The 26,575-nt window shown below is 42.9% G+C and overlaps 1 protein-coding gene across 10 annotated transcripts in view; it reads right to left on the minus strand.

Moving 5' to 3' along the window:
- Positions 1-9,096: 9,096 nt before the first annotated feature.
- The window catches only part of VLDLR (very low density lipoprotein receptor), a 35,867-nt gene continuing 18,388 nt past the window's right edge, over positions 9,097-26,575 (minus strand). For 2 of the 10 annotated variants that reach the window (XM_072745303.1, XM_072745312.1), the window contains exons 5-20: positions 26,223-26,345; positions 24,128-24,499; positions 23,907-24,029; positions 23,697-23,819; positions 23,121-23,240; positions 22,847-22,972; positions 21,631-21,802; positions 20,852-21,070; positions 19,869-19,987; positions 19,189-19,328; positions 18,722-18,863; positions 17,789-17,935; positions 16,816-16,899; positions 16,360-16,440; positions 15,143-15,312; positions 9,097-14,279 (exon numbers count right to left, since the gene is read on the minus strand). In XM_072745303.1, the coding sequence (XP_072601404.1) occupies positions 14,244-14,279; positions 15,143-15,312; positions 16,360-16,440; positions 16,816-16,899; positions 17,789-17,935; positions 18,722-18,863; positions 19,189-19,328; positions 19,869-19,987; positions 20,852-21,070; positions 21,631-21,802; positions 22,847-22,972; positions 23,121-23,240; positions 23,697-23,819; positions 23,907-24,029; positions 24,128-24,499; positions 26,223-26,345 (2,297 nt within the window). In that variant the 3' untranslated portion in view covers positions 9,097-14,243. The remainder of the gene's footprint in view (positions 14,280-15,142; positions 15,313-16,359; positions 16,441-16,815; positions 16,900-17,788; positions 17,936-18,721; positions 18,864-19,188; positions 19,329-19,868; positions 19,988-20,851; positions 21,071-21,630; positions 21,803-22,846; positions 22,973-23,120; positions 23,241-23,696; positions 23,820-23,906; positions 24,030-24,127; positions 24,500-26,222; positions 26,346-26,575) is intronic. The other 8 variants (XM_072745304.1, XM_072745311.1, XM_072745308.1 and 5 more) reach the window with 6 other exon arrangements.

The following is a 26,575-nucleotide window of genomic DNA, read 5'->3' on the forward strand; positions in this document are numbered from 1 at the left end:
AGCTATAAGCATTTGGAAAGTGTCCTTTGTGAGGTTGAGGAAATTCTTTTTCTAGTTTTCTGAGAGTCTTTTTTTAATTTTTTAATCAGGATTAGATGTATTTTATTGAATTCTACTTCTGTATCTATTAGGACAATCATATAGTTTTTCTTCTTTAATCTATTAATGTGATAAATTACATTGACTTATTTTAAGATGTTAAACCAGTCCTGCATCTTTATGGTAAACTCCATGTGGTCATGATTATATATTGTTGGGTTTGATTGGCTAAGATTTTGTTCAGAATTTGTACATCAATGTTTATGAAGGATATTATTAATCTGATTACTTGTAATGTCTTTGTCTGGTTTTGGTATCAGAGTCTCTTGGGATGAGTAAGGAAAAAATTCTCTCCTTTTCAATTTTCTGGAAGACATCCGGTAGAAATGGTATTCTTTCCTTCTTAAAGGTTTAGTAGAATTCACTAGAAAAGCCATTTGGAGGGCCTTGAATGCCAGGCTCAAGGGCTTGGTCTTTGCTCTGAAACCTTACAGGTTCCCATGATAAAAAAGATGATGAAAATTAATTAAGTAAGTAAGATGATGTATACAAAGTATGTTTGGGGAAGATCAGTCTGGCAGCTGTGGGCAGGAAATATGTTGGCAGTGAGGGCCTAGCTATAAGTACGAGGAACATTAATTCTTCCAAAAATTCCTACAGATAAAGCTTTGCTCAGTCTTTCACAGGCTGGAAGGAATTCCTCACACAGAAAGAAAAGTGACCCTATTTAATGCAAGTAGGCTGGAAGATGCTTTCTCTTGAGGAGAAGGCTATGAGGGGGCTTCAACTATTAGCACTTAAAAATGACCCTTCGTGGCTACAGTTTCCAGTTCAGCTAAATAAATCCCGCCCAGATGGATGATTGCTTTGTGAACTGCCCAGGCCACACTTGGATGGTAGTGTTTTTAAGTGACTGGAATTCTTTTTTAAAGGAAAGTGATTAAGATTTTTTTCACAGGTTTAAAGCATCATAAAAGAAACACAAATCATAAGGACTTGCTGATAACACAACTCTTTTTAGTTGCTGACCCCACCCCTTCAACACTGGGCATTTGTCATTTTGAATAAGCACAGCCTCCTGTTCTAGGCATGGTAGTCTATATATCCCCTTCTGCCCTGTTGATTAGTTTTTAAAGAACAATATTGCAATTTGATCATCTGATTGCAGCTGCCACACTTCAGGAGTTACAGTTTATTGCATCAGCTCTGGGGATAGATGAGGCTAGGCCAGTGCCATCCAAAGAGCTTAGTAATCAAAGCTGCAGACCTAGACACATGAATTTAATACTGAAACCATCATATTTTCCAAGCTCTTTTCGGCTCATGGTAAACATATTTACCCAAATTTAAGTTGTGAAAGAACATCTTTCAGCATTCTGCACTGCAACTGAAATAATGCCTATTAGTAAAGCAAGCACACCTTTCTAATAAAATACTGTGCTGTTGGGAGGGAGGCATAGGTGACATCAATGGAAAATTCAATGGATTAGGGAATGGCTTTCACTTGGCATCAGTGTGAATGACTGAGCATTGTCAATATGGGTGGTGTTATTTTAAACACAGAACATCCTGCCCAGTCATTTTCATTGTAAGCCAAAAGTCTGTGATGTCAAACTTCCATAAAATTTGTTTCTGAGAAGTGAACCTGCAAAATGTACACAAGGTAAATGTCCTTTTTTTCAAACGGCCCTGGGAGGGGGACAAAAAAGCTTACATTTGGATAGTGCACATCTGCTATCCCATCTGGTTCTTATAACATCCATGTGGAAATGACTAAGTCAAATTTTATCATTGACTTATTTTACAGTTGAAGAAATGGAGGCTTGGAGATGAAGAGAATTTACCAGGATTATAAAGGAAGTAAGTGGCAAAGCAAAGATTGGAATTCAAATCTCTTTAAGTCTGGCTTCCATGCTTTTGCCATTATGGCACATTGCCTCTCCAGAGTGAAAATACGGATATGGTGATTAAGAGCTTGCCAGTTTGTGGAACTGAAAATACACACACCTGGTCTGTAACACCAGGTAAGCCAGTATTACACCCCAGGCACTGAACATTTTATAAATAAACTCCTAAATGTTATGTTTCCATAGAGAAAGAACTGTTGTGTTTTGTAAGTGCGATGTTAATTCTGTCCCATTCGTGCTCTATTTTGTTGGCATTTTAGTGAACGTACAGAATCTTAGGGAAAAGGAGATAGTCCTAGAAAATGTGAATTTATTTCAATGTGGAAATGAGAAATTTCTAACCTGGAGGTGTAGACATTTTAAAAATCCATAGATAGACACTTAGGAAGCATAGGTTTCCCTGAAATTAAATTTTGAAATTTGTGAGTATGCATTTTTGTTTCTGGGAATATTCTTTGATTCTGTTAGGCTTTTAAAGTCCATTTTGTGAAGAACTTTCAGGAATTACTTTGATGGAAACAAACAGTTGTTTCATTCCCCTACCAACACAGTCCCCAAAGATTTTGCCCTTTCTTGAGTTTTCTGTGAGCTTATTGTCTGCCTGCCACATAGATCTGGTGCCCTTTGACCATGGCTTTGCCTTGTTACTTAACTGTGTGTGTGTAAGTAAGAGGGGCTGCATCTCAGTCCTGTGGGTGTGTGTTTCGGGGTCCCCAGATGTAGTAGAGACATTTAATAAATCAGATTTAGGAATGTTGACTTTCAGCAATCTGATCATTAAGTCAAATTTTATCATTGACTCTTTTTGCAGATGAAGGAATGAAGGCTTAGAGATAGAGAATTCACAAGGATCATAAGGCAAGTAAGTGTCAAAATGAAGATCAGAGCTTGACTCTTAAATTCCTGTCTTAGAGCACATGGAGGCTTGTGGGATCAAGCCCTTCTATAGTCATGCTATAAGCCGTGTAAGGTACTTAGTTTGCAAATCAATTCTGAATACAAAAAAGAAGGTAACAGGTGTGCTTTTCAAACTACAGGATAACTTGTAAATAGTCTCAGCAGTGTATAGCAACCTAGATTAGGGTTACCTCATTGAATGCAATTCCCTTAGCTGGTTGTGTGTTTATTTCAAAGTTGGCACTTTGGCTCTAGTATGTTCTGTAAGAGTTCCTTGCTGGGACAGCCATGGAAAGGTCTCAAAATGGTATTAACTGACATGTTAAGTTACTGTGTTTCCTGATAGAGTACTCAATGATTTTTTGATGTTTGAAAATATTAAGTCTATCCTTAAGGATGTAAGGTTTGCAATAGTGTATGTATGCCAGAGAGCTCTGTGCTTCCTGAACATAAAGTCATGAAAGGACCTCCAACTTGTGTGGAGTGTGGGACATCATGAAAATCGACAAATGATTTCTTAAGAGAACTTCTTTCAAGAGACAATGTGCAATTGAAGATGTTAGCTCTGGTATGCTGGCTAACAAAATATTGCTTGCATTTATGGGGTCGATTAAGTCTAACAAATAGTATTTTAGTACTTAAAAACTGCTTTGCTTTGTGCTATACATGCAGTGTGTGTGTTGGTGGGGGGACACCAAGACTTAATTCTTGTGTCAAAGAAGTTGTATTTCATTCAATTCATGTCAGGAAGCTACACACATAAAAATAGATAATCACAATATAATGATGTACATGTTATATAGAATTCTGGATAGGCAAGAGACACATGACTCAAATTGGGGCAACAGGGAAGTCTTCCTGGAGGAGGTAATACCTGAAGACGTTTTGGAAGAAGAGTAAGTGCCAATCAAGAAAGGTAAGAAGACGTGGAGACAGGAGAGCATGAGCAAAGGGACAGCTTTGTGCAGGGAGCAGCCTTGTGTGTGAGGTTGGTGGGCAGCAGGTGGGGTTTGAGGGGGAACTACAGACAGTTGAACATTAGCAAAGTGTGGAGTCTGGGCTTGGGAACGCAGGATATAGAAGAAGTGAGTAGCAGGGATCAGGTCATGGTGGTCTTGAGCCTGAGTCTAAGGGTCTTGGCTTTTGTGCTATAAGCAAAAAGAAGTAATCTAAGATAGGGGGTGACGCTGTCATATTTGCACTTTAGAAGATCCCATAGTTTGAAATACTCCAAGCCCTACAGGCCATCACGATAATAAATTCTATATACTAACTAGCAAAATGTTGGGTCCATAACATCTTAAGGGCCACCTGATCTCACCTAATGAATTTAATAATTTGTGACATTATATGGAGTCACTCTGCCCCCGCCAGATGGTATGGGCTGGAACTTCCATTCTCCATCCTGTGTAAAGTCCACTGTCCCAGCTGAAGAGCTCTGAGAGCTCACACTCTGGGTTTAAGCTCTTGCAGCTGCTGAGTTAGTTCTGTTGAGTTACTGGATTGTCCCATAAGTCCCTTCCTTGTTGTGCCATGTCAGCCCAGACCTGGGACTGGACTGACACTGGTCTGGAGCCCAGACCTCCTTTCTAGGACTTTCATCAAAATCCAGTCATACTAGCTGTTAGGGTACTATACACTTGACCAACAGGCTGGAGAGGTAAGAATGTTGGGGGCACAGAAAATGTAACTGGTCCACAGTCTCATATGACATGTCCTGTTGACCGCCAGCTCGAGACTCTGCATCTATTGTGTGCCACCTCGCTCCTTCCCAGCACTTCCCCCACTCCCAACCCAAGCCTTCTCTCTTTGGGGGCACAGCACCATTCAGCCATCTGTAGCCCACTCCCCAAACTCAGCCTGGCACTCTCTTGACAAATCCAAAGGTTTTCCTTCTCTTGTAGCAATATATAGAAATTTCCCTTTCAGGGGCATTGGCAGCCTTCCTGCCAGGGCAAAAGAAGCAACAGTTAGTTTAGGTTTTTAAGTAATCTTTTTCCAGTGCAGTTTCCCTGGTTTTCTGAGAGAACGTGGGATTCTCTACTGAACTGGTGTACCGCTTTTGGCAAATTGGCCCTATTAATTAGGCCCATTGAAATCTTATCTGCCTCCTAATGGAGACAGTTCACAGAGGGCTGGAACACAGTGCCTGCTACAGGGGAGGGAGACGCGAGGGGAAATGCACGTAGCCTCTTTTCTCAGCCTCCTCTCCAGAGGAGAGGCCCCAGATCCCGAGATACAGAAGATTGCTGTTCTTCTCTGAATGGAAACAGGTACTGTAGCTAATGTCAGAGAAGAGGCTGCTTTTTCTGTTTCAAACCGGTTTGTTAATATTTGGCTTCTATTCTGTGACATGCATGGGTGCCCTTCAGAACCTTACCTCACTTCTAAATATACATATTTTTAAAAGCCCTTTCCTAAATTTTTTGGTTCTAGGAGGCTCTTATTTTCCAAAATAGTGTTTTTTTTGTTTGTTTGTTTGTTTTTAATACTGAAGGTTCATGAGCTGTTGCTGAATTTCAAGTCTTATGAGAGTGGATATTACTCTGTGGGTGAATGGGGGTCTCCTTGCTGGGTAACTTCAGGCAGACATATTCTGTGTCTGTTGACCTGTGACCACCTTAATCAGACAAGTATCAGACTCTGTGAACTTGGGGTCTCTTTTAACCCAGGACCCTAAAGTTTCTTAGGGAACGTAGTTTGAATAATTCTCCACTGCCTTTAAGGCAGGTGATAAGAAAATACACAGTGGTTGGATAGATGGGAAATGCTTGATCCTGTCTAAAGCTCATTGTGTGTGTGTGTGTGTGTGTGTGTGTGTGTGTAAATGGTACCTCCTATAGAAAACACTCCTTTAGAGGACATTACTTAAGAGCTAGCCCAGAATTCTGTGCCAAAATGACTTTACCAAGATGTGTACCTGGACAGGTGCTACCTTGAAGTAGGAAAGTGCTCCCCCTTCGAATAGGTGAAAGACTTGTGTTTGTGTGGACTGGGAATTACAGTCCAGGCTCTTCTTTTCTCCTAGATTCAGACTTCCTTTGTTAGGGAGGAGGAGCAGGGCTTTCTTCCTAGTTACCATGAAGCTTTGTTGAGTTTTTCCATCAGTGCCAGGGTTTGCCCAGTCTGGGGACAGCCAGAGAGCACAGCGGAGCTAGGAACCAGCTAGGTTCTCCTGAATAAGGAGACCATCTATCATGACACATTGGCCACTCCTGGAGATAGCTTGGGCACATTCTTGCCTTGAAATGACAGGCAAGACGTGGAGTAGAGCTTTCTTGCCTCCCCAACAGCCCAGCCCAAGCCATGGCCACCTACCTGCCCTCTTGCCATAGTCAACCAGTTTATTTCCCTGTTTTCCCTCGTGCATCCCTGCAGTCTATTGCCAACAAAGCAGTCATTCAGCACGATCCTTTTAAAACAGGAAGTCATGCTGCTGCTCAGAAACCCTCTAAAGATGTCCCATCACTTAAAATCCTAAACCCCAACCACAGCCCTTGACACCTACATCACTAGGTCTCTACTCTTCTCCCTTTTCTGTCACTACTGCTTCCAGCTATGTGGCTGCCTTGCCTTGTCATGGAAGAATCAACCATGTTCCTGCCTCAGGACTTCCACTTCTGCTGTGTCCTCACTGGGCTCACTCCCACACTTTCTGGCCAAGGTGCTCTGCTCACGTCACTTCCTTGTAGGGCTTCCCTTGATCACTCTACTTAAAACAGCACATCCTATCATTCTCTGTCCCCGGCTCTCATTTTGTTTTTCTTTGTAGCTTTTAACATATGTGACATAGTAAATGTCTGTTCTGTGCCTGATGCTCAGCTAGAATGAGCACAGGATACCTGAGAAGGAATGCCAGTTGTTAACTAGTTACCTCAAGTCATCCTCCAGTCTTTGTAAGCTCTACTCAGGAAATCACAGGGCTATTCATCTGGGGGTCAGACCAAAAGGCAAATTTGCTTTTGGCTTCCAAAAACTAATCCTCAGCAGAGTTCACATGTAAATGGATGAATTTAAGAAATATGAAATGACTCTGAGTTTAAAAATAGTCTGTCATCAATCAACAGGTAAGCAGAAATGCCTCTGAAGGAGAGACAACAACAAAAGAAGCAAAATTTAACATTCTGTGACATTTCCTAGGTGATGGGCCTATCACATTTGCTGAACATGTTGAATCCAAAGAGAATCCTATCCTGACCTTCTGGAGTGGAACAAAGTTCAGTGTCTTCCTCTCCCACTGATTAAACAGATCTCTCTATAATTGGTGAATTTGAACCAGTTACCTGTGCTCTTGAATCAGCAGAGGGTCTCACACATATGACTTTCTGTAAAGTTTGCAGAGGCAGGAAGATTTCTCTTCATTTCTTGGAGTAAAAACAGATTGCCAAATGCTACCATTTTTTTCGAGGTGACACCTGAGAAGGAATACTCAGAAGTGAAATTTATTTTTTTAATTTAAAAAATTTTATTTAAATTCAATTAACATATGCTGTACTATTAGTTTCAGAGGTAGAGTTCAGTGATTCATTTGTTGCATGTAACACCTCGTGCTCATTACATCACATGCCCTCCTCAGTGCCCATCACCCAGGCACCCCATCCCTCCAAACCCTCTCCTCCAGCCACCTTCAGTTTCCTAGAGTTAAGAGTCTCTTATGGTTTGTCTCCCTCTCTGATTTCATCTTGTTTCATTTTTCTCTCCCTTCCCCTATGATACTGTTTTTGTTAAATTCCACGTAAGAGTGAGATCATATGATAATTGTCTTTCTCTGATTGCTTAGCATAATGCCCTCTAGTTCCATCCACATCATTGCAAATGGTAAGATTTCATTTTTTTGATGTCTGGGTAACATTCCATTATATATAATATATTCCATTATATATATAATATATATTCTATGTATATATATCAATATAATATATATTCCATTATATATAACTATAAATATAAACATAGTCTCCATTCATTTGTCGATGGACATCTGGGCTCTTTCCATATCTGGGTTATTGTGGACATTGTTCCTATAGACATTGGGGTGCAGGCATCCTTTCAGATCCTTTGTATCCTTTGACTATGTTTGTATCCTTTGGGCAAATAACTCGTAGTGTAATTGCTGGGTCATAGAGTAGCCTTATTTTTAACTTTTTGAGGAACCTCCATACTGTTTTCCAGAGTGGCTGCCCCAGCTTGCATTCCACTATGTTTTCTCGCAAGTGGGATTTGATGTGAGCATGCAGATCAAACTCAGATCTCCAAGAGGACACCAGTAAAACATTTTAACTTTTTTTTTTTTTAAATGAATCATGACTTTTTGGCACTGGAGAGGAAGACAGTAGTTATTCGAGTGAAGCACTTTATAAGTGTTGCTTCTTTCTCTTATGAGAACCCTATGCCAGGTGGGTGTTCTAATTTCCATAGAAGGAGAGGGCTTGGATGGTAAGCAGCTTACCTATGGCCATGGCTAATGAAGTAGTCAGGAGACACATCCAAACTCATCACATTCCTATCACTGCACAGCCAGTATTAACATTTCACTCATTAAGTGAATCATTGCATTCACAAAGGACTCACTCTTGAGCTTTCAAAGTTGGGTGTTTGTTTTTTGTTTTGTTTTGTTGGCAGTTTCTTTTTCCCTCAGCTTATTTTCCTCCCACGACATTTTTGGATTCCCTGAGCCAATCTCAAGGTTTAGCATGCAGCATGATTCCAACAAGTGGGGGCTACTGCTTGGACAAGTTTCAGATGGAATTATCTCTAAGGCTCACAAACATGTAGGCTTATCATACATGAATTTCAACACAAACCACTTAAGAACTGATGAGGGGAAGTACCAAAATGATTTTACTTGTCTGTTAAGGCCTGTCTTGTCCTGTCACCCTGGGGCTAACCCCTTTTGGGCAGGAAGCATGTGTTCTCTGTCACCCACAGGGAGCAGGGAGGAGGCTCTGGCCTAACTCCCTGGTAATAGTAGCTTTGATTGTCATTTCTCCTACCAGAGGAGTGGGAAGGAGGAGTGTGAAAGGGCAAGGTTTTGGCTACCTCTAGAGAGACACTAATGGTATTTCTAAGTATAACAAGAGAGGGGACATCTCCCATCCTTTCAGCTTGATGAGTCCAGATCTCGGCAGCTCAATCTGTTTTCCAGAAAGGGATGACTGAACCATCTTCAGTGATTCAGTTGCATAAAGGTGAAAGATTTGAGGAAAAGCTTTTTAAAAAGTTGTGTAGAACAAGGAAAGTCTTAGGACCGTCATCTCAAAAATAAACTTTTATTTAAGTTACATGTACAGTTCGTTAATAAAAGAAAAATGCTTGTCTACAGGTCAGCAGGACTTGATGCATTCCAACATGTGTCTATAGAATTCTGAAGATCCTGAGCATGATAATGTAGCCATATGCTCTAGAATCCCAAGGCATTACATGCTCTTAAATCACATTTTGGTATCGAGTGACATTTTAAAAAGGGCAAGGTAGTTTTTTTCAAAGCCAGTCACTTTATGCAAAGAATTCTTTTCTCCCTGTGCGTGTGTATAAATAGAGAAATACCTAGGTCTCAGGGGTAGATTCCAGAATATCTAAGATCCATCAGTCACTTGACCTAAGTCATAGTTATTCCTGTTTTACTGGGTATGTCTTGTGAGAACCTTACAATGTATGATTGGTTTTGATACAGCTTTGTACACAGGAGGGATGTTGCCTGTCCATAAATTCCTTCAGGGGATCTTTTTCTTTTACTTTGCAATCCAGTAATCTACTTCTACTTCACAAGGAGAATAATTCTGCAACTTCTGGCATCTTGAAGCATGGCACACATAATAATGTTTTGCTAGTGTTATACTACTGGTACACCACTATATTGGATGCCAGCCATTTAGGGCATCTGGCACACCGGGAAACTACTGAGGGATCCCTACTATCAGTAGTAAAGGGGACTCAGCAAACATGTAGTGTGACATCTGGCTTAACCTTTACACATCTCTGCCTCCTTTTCTGAGAGGGCATGGCAGGAAGCACATAGGGTTTGGAATCCCTATATTATCTGTGGTCTCAATTTTCACATCATAAAATGAAGACACTTACCAACTTGGGTTGTTGTGAAGATCAAAAAAAAAAAAATACATGCCAGCACTTATTTAACACATTATTAAGCTATTAAGATGTTAAGGGAAACTCAAAATGCTTTAGCACCATCCAAAGACTGTGTAGGCTACCAAATATTTATTTCCATGTTCTAGGCAGTAAAGTCAAAAGATTGGAACAGAGACCCACAGGCTAAATGTCTAGGGTTTAAATCATGGAACCCTTGAAGCTTTTTTTTAACTGTATAAAGCTTATATCACTACCTGAAATTCACACCTAGATCTCATCAGACAGGTGTAGTGGAACACACTTGGGACAAGGTCTAATGCTTGTTGTGCTCAATGAGTCAAGTTACTGTAACCCTCCCTGGTAAAGTCACATAGGAGGTTCTAGATCGTGCCACAATGAATACAAATAAAGGCATAGATCGAGAGTAACCTCCAGCAGTAACACTTGCCTTGCACTCACTAAATGCCAGACATGGTGGTGCTGAGTCCGTCTATGCCTTCTCACTTAACCTTCACCATGGCATGGCAACAGTCTCCATCTTGTCCATTTACTGAGGAGATTAGTAGCTTGCCCAAGCTACCATGTCAAGACTGACACCAGGATCCATGCTTGTGAACCTCCTTGCTGACCACGTAATTTTCCCCTTACACACAATGAAAAAGAAAACTATTGATGATGTGTCCAGGGCCCCCTGCAGAGCCCACAGCAGCTTCTGTGACTCTGGGTGGAAGGTTTACAGGGGGATTGTCAGAGAGTGGTCCCACTTCATTCCTGTTTCTTGAATGAGCCAGGCTTGGAAATGATCAATAGATTTGGGAGACAAAATAGAGAATTGAGACACTTCTGTCATCTGTTCCTTAATAACTTATCTGTGGATCCCCAAAATTCACACACATAGGACCTCGCTGCTAATCCTGATTCAGCCTTTGCTCTGTGAAAGCAGGCAAGGATGGTATATGCACAAAAAAGTCCACTATATTTGGAAACAAGGTATATTTGAAACCTTTTTCTATGTATTCCCAAACCTCACAGTTTAGGTCCATAGTATGATGGAAACATGAACATATAATTGCCAATTTTTCCAAAGAGTCAGGCTAGATACTTGATTATGAAACTGAGGAGCTCTCAAACTCAGTGATCAAGATTAGCAGGTTGTATTCTAAATTCTTGGCCCTAAGTTACCACAGCAAAAGTGCATATGCTTCTTGCAAGTCACCCTGCTGCTAAAATCAAGGATTCTAGTTCAGTTAGGTCTCCCATTTCTAAATATTAAACTAAAGAATTAGTTCTTTAAATGCCCTGTAGTTTTGCTATCTAAAGCCTGTCTCTCTCTCCCTCTCTCTCTCTCTCTCTTTTTGATTAGAGCTCTCTGACTTCCAAAGATGCCAGGAACAGAAGTGCGGAAGTTGAAGCCCCCCACCCCCACTCTCTTTTTGCCTTGTGTTCATCAAGAATAGAACACTGCAGGCTTGAAGATGATACCATGGCCCTAATATAGTTATGAGAATGTCTTCAGGGAGCTGTTGAACAACTGGAATTTTTTTGCCAAACAGCTTGTAAAGGCCACTGAAGAATTTGGACTCAGGGACTTGGCTGGATTTCTTTACCAAGGGCCATAAATCTGTTTACTCATCTCTTATCAATCTTTGTAACAATTCCTAAAGTCTCTGGAGGACCCATGTTCAGTGACTTTGTATGACACACTGAGCTCCAAATCTCCTTCTTAGTGTTAGATAAGCTCCCTATTTCACCTCTTAACTAATTCTCACCTTCCCTAGTAAACTCTACAGACATAGCAAACTTACACCAGTATGTTTCATGTAGGATTCTTACAGCTCTTATTTGGATACTAAAGCCCAAGGCTCTAGTTCCTCTTGAACTAATATTATATGCTGAATTGACTAGCCATATTAACTATTCTTATTTCAGTAGAAATATCTAGTTACTTCATTTTTTTTTTAACTCTTAAGTTAGAGTTTCTGTCCTTGGCTACTTACTGGAGGTAGGGCAAGGTAAAAGAAGGAAATACATTAGACTCTTTGAAGGTTGGAGAGTGGGACCTAGAACTTAAAAGAACACAGTAGGTACTGGGATCAGAGAGAAGATAGAGAATAATGCTTGATTGTATTCCTAAAAACTATGGATTTAGGCCTTGATGCTAATTAATCCTATACAGTCCTTGTAATGGGGGAACACACTGCTATCTTCAAACTTCCTAGGAGGGAATTCTGTATTGCTCCAATTAAAAAAAGAAATAGGTAGGTTTTGTATCATAGCTGGGTCAAAGTACCGGTCAACCAAATGGCCTTCAGAGTTGAGATATGATGAACACTAACCCACTTATCACATGGGCACTTCAGATACCCTGTCAGTAGGCCACATCCTGTTTCTTGTAATGACTATTTGAAGAGGAAGCAACAGGTAGACAACAGAGTCCTACCTTCACAGCTACAGCCTCTTCCTTCTATATGCCAGACTTGCATACCACACACACACACACACACACACACACACCTATTCTTTCATTTTAAAACCATTTGACCAAAATCACAATAGGGTATCTATGGAACAATACAGCAGAAGCAACTTCATCTAAGATTGGTGGTCTCTGCCTAAGCCACAAGCAAGGTGTCAGCTGCCTTACTTATATTCCATGTGCAAGTAGAATAGGAATCCTCCACCGATCATTTAGCAACTCAAAACATCTCTTCATCCTCTTGCTCCTGCCTTGGTCATGGAGTCCCAGGAGGAAGCAGATCTTCTGCAGCAGATGCCCCACCTCTCTTTGGAATTAGAGCATCTTCCCAGGGCTCCAAGCCTCATGTCTTCTCTTGTTTGCTCACCTCCTGAGATTTTAGAGAAAGGCAGTAATGGCCAATCTGATGGAAAACTTACTAAATCCCTGTGCTACTTTTTCTTCTTCCCAAATTCCTCATCTGCTCTTCATACTAAGAATTTCAGACATTGTCCATAGAAGGAATCCATCCTACGCCAGCCAAACTGAAAAATGAGATGTTACAGATTCTCGATGAGGTCCCATTGGAACAGTGGTTTTCAAACTGTAGTTGACATCAGAATAACCTGATGGGCTTGTGAAAACATATTCTTGGACTCTACCTCCCAGAGTTTCTCATTCAGCAGGTCTGGGAAGGGGCCTAAGGACTTGCATTTTTAACAGGTTCCCAGGGGATGGAGATGCTAATCCTGGTGAGAAACTAGTACATTAGAGTGTTCAAGAAGGGCACTACCTGTTACCTCTCCAGCTCTCTTCATGGTAGGCAATATAGGCTTATAAAAGACGAACACACTTCGCTCTAGGACAAGAAGGCACTTGTCCTGGAGCTACATATAATGATAGAACACAGAAAACAGAGACTTAAGTATTAGAAGCAGAATTGCTACAAATCTTAGCATCAGTTTCTACATCAGGAAATAAATTAATCAGAAAAGGAACCCGCCTCTAAGCAAGAGGAATTCTAGGTTCAGGCTAAGCTAGCTTCTTTTATAAAATAAATATTTTGGGAACAAATATTCATTCCGTGGAACTTTGTTCTTTTAGTACTTGGTTGTAAGAAGCCAAGTTATAGGCTTAGTTACACAACATCAACATCTATATCATCTAGCTCATATTTAGTTAGAATGCTTGATACTACTCAGGCCGTTGATAGAAGTTTATCCTAGAGGAATAGGCACAAACCATGGTTAAGCTGCTTGGTTTAATTGTTTTAGCACTTGAAAAAAAAATGTACAGTAGTTTGAATACTCAGTCTTTGCAAACCTCCACTGAGGTCAAAGATTTCATTCATACGTACAAAATTAGTTTACAAATTTTTTTGGCAATTTCATCTTAGTAACCCGTTTTATCCTATTGCCATTGTCCCAACCATTGAAAAAGTTTACAATAATTTACATAGAAATATTTTCAAAGTGCTTAAGAATAGTGATTGTTCTCTGGGATATTTACAGATGGCCTATACAATGTATGTACAGGTGGTATACACTATAGCACAAGTTTCATTGCTGGAATATGGCTTTCTAGGGAAAGTGCATATTTGGCCAGATGTGGCAATACTGTCTAGAAACTCAAGGATTAGATACTTGGTAACCACATCCAAAGCTGAAGTAGAATGTGGATAGGAATATTTACAAAAGTAATATAAAAACGATCAAGTATACAAGCTTGATCCAAGTAAAGATATCTTGATGTTCTTCCAGACTGAAGGAAGAAAGACTTCAGGCGCTGGCTCGGTTACCATTTCGAAGTGGAGGGTTATTGGTTTAGACCTCAAAGGTCAAGGCTTGTCTCTGAAGTCAAGCTAGGTCATCATCTGTGCTTACAACTGATATCTGTGGAAGAGAAAAAGTACAGAATGAGCTTGGTGATCACTCATTGGTAGTAATTCCAGTCTCTAAAATGGACCTTGCTTTTGAATTGGCCATTCAGAGACTAAAGGGATGTGGAAGGGAAGTTAGATCTAAAACAGTATTTATTGTGTCACTGATGCATTTTTAACTTGAATTCTGTGTATCTACTTGGTGGAGAGAGAAAATAGCGGAGCTGATGCTGCCATTCCATTGAACGATGTTAAATCCTGGAGAAAAATGGGAAAAAGACACACGTGCCATGAACTGACCATCATTCTTTGTTTCACCAGACAGCTTGGGAGGGAGCACTGAGCACTTGTTTTGTCCAGACTGTTCCCTAAGTGAAGGCCAAATACTCCATTTGGGTTTCAACTGAAGACCAAGGGACTAACTCTCTTGCTGAAAGGAAGCTAGCTACAGTAAGCATTTGGTAATTATGGCAAAAGGAATCTTGCTCAATATGCTGACTTTAAGTCAACTCCCTTGCATAGCATATGCAAACTTGTAAGCATCCAGTAGACAGCTGACTTGGCAGTTCAAATAGGAGCCACTTGGTTCATGCTAATATTTACATATAGCTTCTATAACTAAAAATATCTCCAATAGTATAGTGATGGCCTTAGGTTGACTTACCTGACATTCTGTAGGGGACAGATGCTTATCAACTGACTGGCATATGCTCTAATGGTTAGACTGTCTGATCTCCAGGTGTAGTAGATGTATTTGGTGGCTCTGTGATCCTAATGGCTCTTCCTAGCCCAAGCAGCCAGAGCTTGAGTTAGTGGTCTCGTTTCTAGAAAGTCCTACCGCAAACCATGGTGTATCAAGACACAAAGCTGACTTACTGCGGGGTATGTGTGTCCAACAGAAGCACTGTGTCTACCAATGTCTATGGACAGGTCCTCTTCAGTAGTCTTCAAGTACACAGGATTGTCAAAGTTCATGCTTTTCATGTTCTTGTGCTGCCAATTCCGCCACATCAAGTAGCCACCTACCGCTGCCATTGCTAAGAGCACTGAAAAAAGTCAGAGGGTGACTAAGCAGGGTCTAGTCTCAAAACATACCAAAGAAGGTCATGTTCAGGAATCCATCATACTTGGCATTAATAAACATGTCATGTCGTAGGAAGCTAGCATAATTGGATGTTAGAATATAAATGGGCTCGGAACTTGAAACAAGTTTAGACCTGTGGTTAAGTGTTATTCTGCAGACTGGTGCTAAGCTCAACACATACATTTGGGCAAGCATAGAGTCCTGGGCCCTTGTCCAGGCCAACTGAGTTAAAATTTCAGGAATTTCTGGAAATCTTTTCAAGTAGTCCCTCAGGTGTGGTAGCTAAGCGTGGAATCCAGTATTCCACGATTAAGTGACCATTAGCACACAGACCCTTAGAAATCCCCATGCCTAATAATTGCTCCAGAGGCTCTTCCCCCTGAGTCTGCGAATTCTTTTTTTTTTTTTAAGATTTTATTTATTTATGCATGAGAGACAGAGAGAGAGAGAGAGGTAGAGACACAGGCAGAGGGAGAAGCAGGCTCCATGCAGGGAGCCTGACATGGGACTTGATCCCGGGTCTTCAGGATCCCACCCTGGGCTGAAGGCCGGCGCCAAACCACTTAGCCACCAGGGCTGCCTGAGTCTGTGAATTCTTAACTATTTTTAATTTACCCTCTATGAGTCCTACAACTCCTCAAGAAAGCATTTAGGCATTTGTCTCCTCTCTATGAAGCATTATACACCTTTAAAAGGAGAATAGATCAGTGCTCTTTACCTACAGAAATGTAGCATGAAAGGGGACAAGAAAGACTAAAAACTCTGAGGTAGGGAGCAATCAGCATCTTTCATGTAATACTTAAGCATTCCATCACGGTCACTCACTGTGCCAAGGATACCATCAAAAAGAAAGGTATGGACACAACTCAGTGTGCCAGGCTGGGGAGGGAGTGAAAAGAATCAGTGTCATGAGTACTGTGCCATGGGGGGGATGTCTCTAGATGGATTAGAAATACCCATCTAGTTGGTGTCTAATGAGCTTATCCAGAAATGTGGGGAGTGTACTTACAGAGAGGAAGGATGGCCCAGGCAGCAGAAGTGCCTTTTGGGGGAACAGTGGCCTCTGATACTGCTGTGGTCACATTGATCCCTACAGGAGAAGGAAAGGAATCCATTTAGATGGATGTGAGCTCAGACTGAGAAACTGAACAATCTGGTGGAGCACTTCATGCCCTGGCACCCACTACTGCCGTTCAGTATCTACTGCATTGCATTCCAGGCACTGGTCTAGAAGGATTTGACGGTCACACGCTAGAATAGCTATTTCACTAATAGTTGTCTAGTAGAAATCTTAATAAGTCGGGTCAGTCTAAGATTTGCAGGCTTTCAGGCTTTGGAGCTGAAATGTAGGTTACCAGCTAGGAGCAGACCTAGTAGTTACAGGGCTGCATTAATTATTTAAGCAATAAATACAAAGAGTGTGGCTGTTAGTTGAGATTTGCAGTTTGCAGTATAGGCCCAGTACCTCTGGGAACTAGTCCACTAGTTGGAGGAATTTCTGTTGTGTGGATATCTTTTGTTTCACTGTAAGTCAGAGTAGTTGCAGTACCTGAATTATAAAGACCAAGAACCTGGTTAATGCCAAGGTTCCAGAGCGGTTAGCTGTTTCCTCCAGACAGCTAAAACCCATGTGCTGTTTCCTCCAGACAGCTAAAACCCATGTGAGGGTTTATATGAACCCCACGGGAAATAAAACTAGTCACTGCTGAACTAAGTTGCATGGTCAAAGTGGAAAGGAAGTCTTCACAAAAAACCAGAGACCCACAAGACTCTGGACAGCACAGTCAGCATTTGGAATCTGATAATTTGAAAAGATGCATAGCCACACCGTCTTGGAAGTTACAAGAAATGTTCTCGAGGACAGTACTAGTCTTATTGTCAGACTGTCTTACAGTTACTTTCTCAGTAAACTGAGCTAGTCTCTGCAGGGACTCCATATTTAGCTAATAAAAACCTCACCATAGGAGCTCCTTGCTCACAACCTAAGAGTTTAATTTGCCACTCAACCAAAAGCTAAGAAAGAGGACGAAAATCAAGTTGGGTTTAAGTGTGAGTTTAAGACGGTGTCGCCCTCTGGGGCCATAAGGTTTCCTGTAACCATGGCCTCTCCCTCTGGAGGAAAATACTAAGACTTTGTTTTAATTATCTGTGAGTTGGCTGGCTCAGTGCTGTTAGGGGACTAACTAGAACATCGGGATAGTCCCATTCACACTTGGGTCACCTGTAGACTCACCTAATGCTGAAACGAGTGAGAAGTCAGTTTGTGATGTAATGACATGAACAACCCGGCATGCATCAGTAGCAGGTATGTTCTCAAATCTATTCCAAGAATCAATTAAGACAGAATTCCTAACATCCAGGCTAGTTTTATGGCTAAGTGTCTCATTCTGTTGCCTGTCATTATGTCCTGCTTGTGGTTGAAAAGTACAAAGCCTTACTGTGGCACTCCCGGCCGTTTGCCTCTAGAGTGTACCCATTGGGACAGGAACACGTGTATTTTGGAGAGTGATCGTTGATTTGTGGTGCTGGCAGGCACAGATATTCACAGCCTCCATTCTGCATGTCCTCTTCACACCAGTTTTTACCTATCCAGAGACAAAAGTCCTTTAAGAGAGGCATTCTGGTATTTACTATATATAAAGCCTTGTTCTAGATGCTGAAGATATGAGTCCTTGTCCCCAGAGAGATACTTGTCTAACTCTGTCCAATCTTGAAGTTCAACCAGTACAACAGGCAGCATGCTCTAAGGATACCACAGATCCAAAGAAACTTCTTGAAAGTGGCATAAGGATTATGCCTGGAACAGATGAGTGGTGAGGGAGCAGGTCAGGGCAGGAGTGACCCACTACCTAGACTGAGGACCCCTTAGATTCTCAGGGGAAGGAGCCCAGCTCGAGGGAGTTTGAAGATTTCATTCAGATAGTATCAGTCAAGTATTTTGAGCAGGACTTGGTATGACCAGATGTGTTTGAGGATCTACATATAGGATGTGTCATGACATAGAGGTAGGAAAAGTTTGTGGTATCAGAGCTAATTTGGAGGGTAGTGCAATAGTCTTAGTACAAGGGAATGAAGACCAAGAGGTATGGAAAAGCCTAATGAAAGACTGAATGCTGAGGGTACGAAGGGAAGGGAGGAGCTAAAGTTCTGTTTCATTAGGAAGTCAGAAGTGAAAAGAACATAAGAAAATAACAAAGAACATATAGAAAATAAAACAAAAGAAAACACATTTGAAGTGTTCAAGGTAGGGTATTGAGGGGAAAGTTCCATTTTAGAGCAAGTTGCGTTGCTCAAGAGCTACTGGCAGCCAAGCAGGTATTACATCATGCTGCCGTCCTCACAGACGTTAGGGCTGTGCTTGTCCATGTTACCTGACGGCTGGACGAGTTCGTGATAGACAATGATGTCTTGGGCATCATTAAGGTTGTTGACTAGCGTGGCCAGCTCTGATCCAGTAAATTTATTGGCACCATAGACTGCTTCATTTTCCCCATCTATCCAGTAGACACGATCCTAAAACAGAACCTCCAAATTAGCAGGTACACCTAATGATGACCATAGATACTGTATTCATCTTATTTTCTGGTAATTTAATGAAGCAACTTTACTGAACACTGCTCTGGGAGGTTAGATGTCAAACTGGTGGAAAGCAAGTTGGGGCTTCTTAAAGTGCTAGAGAAAATGAGTATCTAATGCATCCCATGATGGCAGTGAGAGCAGTTTCTCAGGTCATGCTTCTCCACCCATCCTTCCTTTCCCCATCCCTGTTCTGTCCTTTCTCCCCAGGAGTGCTGAATAACTCAGAGGTACACACTTAGACATGACACACACATCTCACCTCAAATATGGTTAGCGCCAGAGGATGAGCTAGGAACTCCAGAGATTTAAGGACAATCCTACGGTCTTGGCCATTTAAGTCCACGCTGGATAACATGTGCAACTTGGAGTCAAGCCAGTAGAGACGACTCTTTATAAGGTCTAGAGAGGGAAAGAATTGTCAGTGCATGATAGGCCATCACCACCCTGGCTTCCATTGAAAATACCCAGAGAATCCAATATTCTAATCTCATGGTTCCTTCTCCAGCATGGGTTCCTAATGGGGTCCCAGAAACCTTGAGAGGCAGCATGCAGAATCTGTACCCACACTCATTCTGGGGGATTCAAGGAGCAGCTAAGATTCTCAAAGGAGCTGACTTAAGAAATGGTACTCACATTATAGAAGTGTTAAAGGAAGCTAGCATGTAGCTCTCCCCTGACGGATGAGAGTTGCCAAGGCCCAAGATGCACTGAATTCATGTCACATATTAGGTCCATATGGACCAAAAAGCTAGTAATGATGGAGCATGTAATTCGTTAAGGCCAGTACTCGACTTGAATTGGTCAGTTACTCTCATACAAAATTCCTGCTACTAAAGGAACCATGGGAGCTGTCTGCTGTGGTCCAGAATAAACTATGGAGGGAAGCGAAAGCAGCAGAGACCATTGAGTTGGTGGCCAAGGAAGGAAGGACAGACATACCAAGTGTAATTCCATTAGGCCATTGGATGTCCACTGTCACAAGCGGCCGCCTATCAAATCCATTCATTCCTGCTTTTTCTATTTTAGCTGGTTCTCCCCAGTCTGACCAGTACACAAACCTGGGAAGAATTAAATGAAAAAAAAAAATCAGTACTTTAGAAGGGATAAATGTGTAGTTTGAGACACACATTTAAAGAATGACTAGAAACGTCTAGAGACCAACAGTAACAGGAACAGGTCCAAATTATGTCCTGAGTAAACAGAAGTTAACACTAAGAATCTACAAGCTCATTATGAGCTATATTAATCTATCTAAGTGTGATAATTATATTTCAAGCCCAAGTCACAGGTTATAGACTTCTTTACAAAAGGCCAATTCTTTCAGAGAACTGAAAGGTGAATAGGTGTTAGGTTCTATCAGAGGGGCTGGCTGACCATTCTAGCGAGGATTTACGGGGGCCAGGGGTCATTACCACAGCTTTAGTAACTTGCTAAGCTGCTTTTCTATATTACTTAGCACCAATTTAGGGAAACACGTCAAATGTTGCTGGAGAGAGCCATTTATTTCATGTAGACTTTCAGGCAACTTGGACATTTAAACAAAAGCCTTGAAGTAACATGGTTACCAAAATCCTCACAACAAGTGCTAATACTTAGGTTCGATCACCTGGAGCTAACCTGACAAAGCATTCAGACTAAAATAGAAAATCACCCAGCATAGAAGCTGGGTGGCCATCAGGGTTAAGATACAGCTTTTGGTGTGCATCAAACATGTTTCCTTCATGTCACCCGGCGGTCATACTGCCAGAGAGGGCCGATAAGGCAGCACACTTGCTTCACTGTGGCACCAATGACATCTTAAACAGGATGTTGCTTTGTTGTGGGGGAGCTGTGTGTCCTGGGGTTTCAATATTATTCTGGCCAGGAGGAAAGCTCCTGGCATACAAATAGCATCCAAAGGGCTAGAAAAACAGACTACAAACCCAGAGAGTGGATCCACAGCTATGGAGGCAGGCTCCCGCAAGTCAGAGTTAAACAGGAACTTCCTTCTGGTCCCATCTAGGGTAGCTACTGAAATAGTCTTAGAAGCCACATCAGTCCAGTAGATGGTCTTGTACACCCAATCAACAGCAATGGCTGCAGGATTATAGACATTGTCGATCATTTTAACATGTCTACCAACCTTGTCATCAATTGAGGCACTGAAACAGAATAGGTCACAAGAAATTTAGGAGTTTGATACCATCAGAGCCTGTAGAATGGACTTCCTGCTTACAAAATGATCCACAACTTTGTTCAGAAGAAATTCTGGTAACACCATCGCTCACCACTCCAATTATTTAACTGTGCTTCTTACCGATGCTAAATAACACTGTTATGTAGCTGCTGGTACATCCTCGATATTCAAGAATTGACACATTTCTAAGCAAAGCTGTTTGGTGCAGTAGCTGCCACTACCATTTCTATTGGTAGCAACTATGAAAAGGTATCCATTAATTAGAGAGTAAGGGGTGACAAGAGGAGAAGTGAAGACGTCCTTTGTTTATAACCCTATAGCTACAGCCACCTTTTACTTCATACATCGTGGTTAGTTTCTAACAAGGAACTGATGGCAACTTAATAGTTGAAGAATCAATCAGTGTCCAGACATAGAGTCCAGCTAATTAGATGCTAGAGTGGAGCTAGAAATTCCCCCAAACCTTCCCAAAGACCACATGTCAAAGACTTAGGCTGAAACACTTAAGCAGAGAACTCAAGTTACCTGAAGATGGCCTTTTGGCTCAAATCAGCCCAGAACAGTTTCTGAGCTGCAATGTCTGCATCAAGAGCTACAGTGTTTCTTAGCTGTTCAACTAGTTGGATATATTCTTTCCTCTCCAAGCCAATCTTCCGGATGTCTCTTCGATTTGTGAAGATCAGACTTGGCTCTTTACCTGCAAGACAAGAGTCAGGTTTACTAAGTTTCGCTGTGAGAAGGCAAGGTCCTTCTGAGTCACCTTCTCCCAAAGGAGGAGCACCTATAAAGTAAAGGCACCACTGAAACACCTGACGAGTGTGCTGGTAGCAGTCCGTGCCCCCAGGAAACTGCAAGCACTTTGCGCTGTTCAAGGAGGCAGTCCTGGGGTCATGGCATTCAACAGGAGGGTGGCTGGCATGTTACTCACAGGTATTGCACTCAGCTTTGGGAAGCAGAAAGTAAGCAAACCTGGTAGGTATTCATGGTATCACATGCAAAAGAAGCTGACCAAAGCAGGTGTCCGGGGAAAGGATCTTTTGTTTAACCTAGGATACCGCACTGTGAATAAGTAGCATTGCTCAGAGTACAGACAGTCCCCGGCTTAGGATGGTTCTGGTTAGGATTTTTCAACTTTACAATGGTACAGAAGTGGTTTGCATTCAGTAGAAACCACACTTCGAGTTTAGAGTTGGGATCTTTGCCCAGGCCAGTGATATGTGCGACCGTCCTCTCTTATGATGTTCTCTCATGATGCTGGGCAGTGGCAATGAGCCGCAGCTCCCCACCAGCCCCAGGATCACGAGGGTGTGAACATCTGATGCACTGACACCTACCTGCACCCCTGCAAGAATTCTGCTTTTGACTTTCAGTATAGTACTGGATACATTACATGAGACATTCAGTACTTTAGGGGCTTTGTGTTAGAAGATGTTGCCCCCCATAAGCTGACTTCAGAGTTCTGAACACATTTAAGGCAGGTGTGGCTAAGCCACAATATTTGGTAGGTTAGGTGTGTGTGTGTGTGTGTGTATTATATATTTGGTTAGGTATATTAAATTCATTTTTGACTTAGGATATTTTCTACTTACAATGGGTTTATTGGAGTATGACTCTATCATAAGTCAAGGAAGGGCTATACTATTTTAATTCCATATTTAGTTGACTCTTGGGAATCACTGGCTGTACCCTTGGTGCAAGCGGTTACTCATAAAGGTAGCAACACCAGTCCAAGTCCATTTACCTACTGCCTTGCACACGCCGGTGGCAAGATCCATCTGATAGCCCCGACTACATTCACACTTGTAACCGCCTTTTAAGTTGATACAAATTTGGCTGCAGATTCCTGGATTTTGGCATTCGTCAATATCTAGGAGGGAAATGAACGTTAGTCTTCTGTTCCTACATGACCTACAGTGAGATGCGGTCCTTTCCCATCTCCTCCTCTACTACCCCTACCCCCAACAGCCTCCTCCCACCCGCCCTGCACCAGGGCTGAGGCTCCCTCCTGGACTCACCTCCACAAATTTTCTTATCTATCAGTTCAAACCCAGCTGCGCAGTCACATTCATAGCCTATAACTAGGTCTTTGCAGATGTGCGAACAGCCACCATTATTGACCAAGCATTCATTTACGTCTGAAATAAAAAGGGACCAGAGTTACCCCACACTTTACTCCAAATTGATATGTGCTCTGATTAACATTTACACTCCCGGATTTTTGCAATTGCTTATCTAGTTAGTCTGGTCAAACCCATGATTTTCCTAAGGTCCAAAATTTGTCTTCAAGATCTGCATCTCAGAGGGTTTGGGGAATAGGAAACCCAATCTCCTTGGCAGGTTACCAGCTGGCTACGTAGTACTTAGCTAAGTATCTCCATTGCTGATGAGTTATCTTTAAGGAATTTAAAACTACGAACAAGTCTGTCACTGCTTTTGCTTTTAAGGCATAAAAAATGCCACCCTGAAGCCCAACAACTGGACTAGGTTCCTTAAAAGTGGTGTAAGCAGGCCCTGTGCAGGGTCCACACAGCATTAGCTAGGGGTGATGTCATGAACCTTCCCAACTGTGCTCAGGCAACCCCTCCACTTACGACATTCTTTCAGGGGTTCGTCACTCCAGTCCCTGCAGTCCTGCTCCTGGTTACATACTTTACCGATATCTATGCACTCCCCACTTCTGCACTTGAACTTTCCAGGGCCCAAGCACTGATTGACTACAACGAGAAACACAAAAGCAAGATTCCATTTGGTGGGGCTGCTCAGAGCAGTCCTCTGACTGACCCCCAGGAGGAGCCCCTCACCGTTCTTGCAGTTGACTTCATCCGAGCCGTCCACACAGTCCCTGATACCATTGCACTGCCTGCTGCCATGGATGCAGCTCCCGTCCTCACACTCAAACTGGTCAGGCCGGCAGGTTCTCGAAGCTGCAGAGACGGTGGGGCGGGAAGGGTCAGCCAAGCCATCCAGGCAGACCCTGAGAGGGGGGCACAGAGCAGGTGGGACTGATAAGGCGGCTACTTACGACAGTTGACCTCGTCGCTGCCGTCTTTGCAGTCGGGGTCCCCATCGCAGCGCCACTTCTTGTGGATGCACTCGCCTGAGCCGCACTGGGTCTCGCTGGCTGGGCACTTGGTGTGCATCACGGGCTGTCGGCCACACTGCTCCAGGGACTCGTCCGACTGGTCGGAGCAGTCGGCGTCATCGTCGCACACCCAGCTCAGGGGGATGCAGGAAGAGGTGCTGCACTGGAACTCATGCTCGCCGCACGTGGGGGGCGCACAGTCCAGCTCGTCGCTGCCGTCACTGCAGTCGTCCTGGCCATTGCAGACGAAGTTCCTGGAGATGCAACGGCCGCTGGAGCAGGTGAACTCGTCCGGGCTGCATGTGATGTTGCCTGCGGGGAGAGAGCAGGCCACACTGAGAGCCTGCTGGACTGGCATGCCTTCCAGGCTCTCGTCTCACAGCATGACATGCAGGATCTCCAACCGCCGGCCCTAGCTTTCCAGCTTCGCTTAAAAGCCAAGTCATTCCACCAATATCCAAGTTCCTGGAGGACTAGTAAGCAGTCTCAGTGTGCAAGGTGCAGGGACACTTGAGTAAGAGAAATAAAGGACCAAGAAAAGAGCTGAAGACTAGAAGTTAATTGGAGATGAGAACCACACCAGATTCCTAAAGGGACAGCAGTGAGTAACTTAAACCTGACTGGGGGATTTCGTTTTGAACGGCAAAGACTGAGCTATCTCTAAATGGACATCTAATCAGTTCAGATCATCTGCTGAGACTACCACGTATCAGGTATACAGGCAATCAGAGTCTCATAACAAAGCATTATGACACTGTGACTGAGAAGAAGCCATCATGTTATGCTACCCTACTGGTTCCTTCTCTGTCGGTCCTTCAAATGAGGATCAGGGATAATGGGTCCTAAACATTTTCAAGTGTTAGAAAGTCACTGCTAGGGCTAGAATCTCAAGTCTAGTCCTCTGGAATGTTGCTGCTGCTGCTCAGCGAGGCAGACTAGCCAGTTTATACTCTGACTCAAATTCCTGCCGAATGAATCAAGGTCACAATTTGGTGGTAATTAGGGTAGAGACCACCACTCTCTTGGGAAGCAAGATTTAAAAGGGAAACACTTGGCAGCCCCAGGGCTTACCAATACATAACGCTCAATTCTAAGACTGAACACCGAAACTCATTGGACTAGGTGCAGTGTTATTGACCTCAGAAGTTGACTTCTCCACGCAAGACTGGTGTTTGGACTGTAAGCACGCTCAGCTCACAAGTACTCTGCTGCGTCAGGAGGCCCCGGGCCTGTCAGCCTTGGGAGCTGTAGCTCTAGGGACTCTATAAAAGGGCGGTAGCTTGAAAGAGTGCTCACAGCAATGTTTGTTCAACCCAGATATTTTCCCAGGGCCTCTCCTGGAACATGTAGCACTTTATTACACATTTTCCAGGAACAGAAACATGAAAGCGTAGGAAACAGAGCTCACTTTGACAGGCAGGAACTATGAGAAGAGACAAAAGCACCATCAGTTGGGTGAGGTTTTCTTTGGGTACCTGCTGGCAAGGTGGTTAGCATGGTTCTGTGCCAGGTTAACCTTTAGAAAGCTTAAGAAGAGAATCTAGTTTGGGGGGGGGGGGGGAAAGAATCTAGTTTGGGGGTAAGATGTGCTCGTATGCTTCTCGAGTAATTCATTTCCAAGAAGCAGATGCCACCCTGAGACCTAGGAATGAGCTTGCTGGCCCTAGTTTCCTGATGGTTTTATTGAGCCCAAGCAAGGAAGGCCCGTGAATCCCTGTCCTAACACTCACAGATGCCCACATCATCATGGCCTCTCTGCGCTACTTCTAACTGGCAGCGCCCTGAATGACTTACCTTCTCATTTCTATCTGCCTAGGAGCCCACATCAAAGCAAGCAGTGGTCAGTAACCAGGGGGACTTGTGTCAGAGTTTTAGGGCAGTTAGGAAGGCCAAGTAGCTGAGCAGAGAGTGAAGTCACTGAAAAGCGAGTCAGTGGAGCTGCATCTTGACGCTCCAGTGAGCTTCCTTCCCCCTGCCCACCCTTCTCTGAGAAAAAGGGTCTGGGGGATTAGCCACTCAACACTGATCTTCTTACCACAGTTTTCTTCATCTTCTCCACTGTCACAATCATTTTCACCATCACACCTCCAGGACACTGGGATACACTGAGTAGAACGGGCGCCACAGCTGATTTCATTTATGCGGCATGTTCTCATATCTGTTGATGATATACAGTCTCAAAAGAGCCTCCCAATGCATCAGTGCAAAGCTGCTGCTCCTGAGCTGCCTGCAAGTGGTCACACCTGTAACTCAGCAGCCTGGTGAATGCGTGACATTCCACTTACTAGTCCAAGCCTGGGGAGATCACTGGCCAACTCTGCTGCTCAGAGGCCATGCCCACCGTGCTGCTTGGCAGGACACTCCAGAGCCTTGACTGTGCTACTCCTT

This window comes from Vulpes vulpes, unplaced genomic scaffold, assembly GCF_048418805.1.
Source record: "Vulpes vulpes isolate BD-2025 unplaced genomic scaffold, VulVul3 u000000648, whole genome shotgun sequence".
NCBI lineage: Eukaryota > Metazoa > Chordata > Mammalia > Carnivora > Canidae > Vulpes > Vulpes vulpes.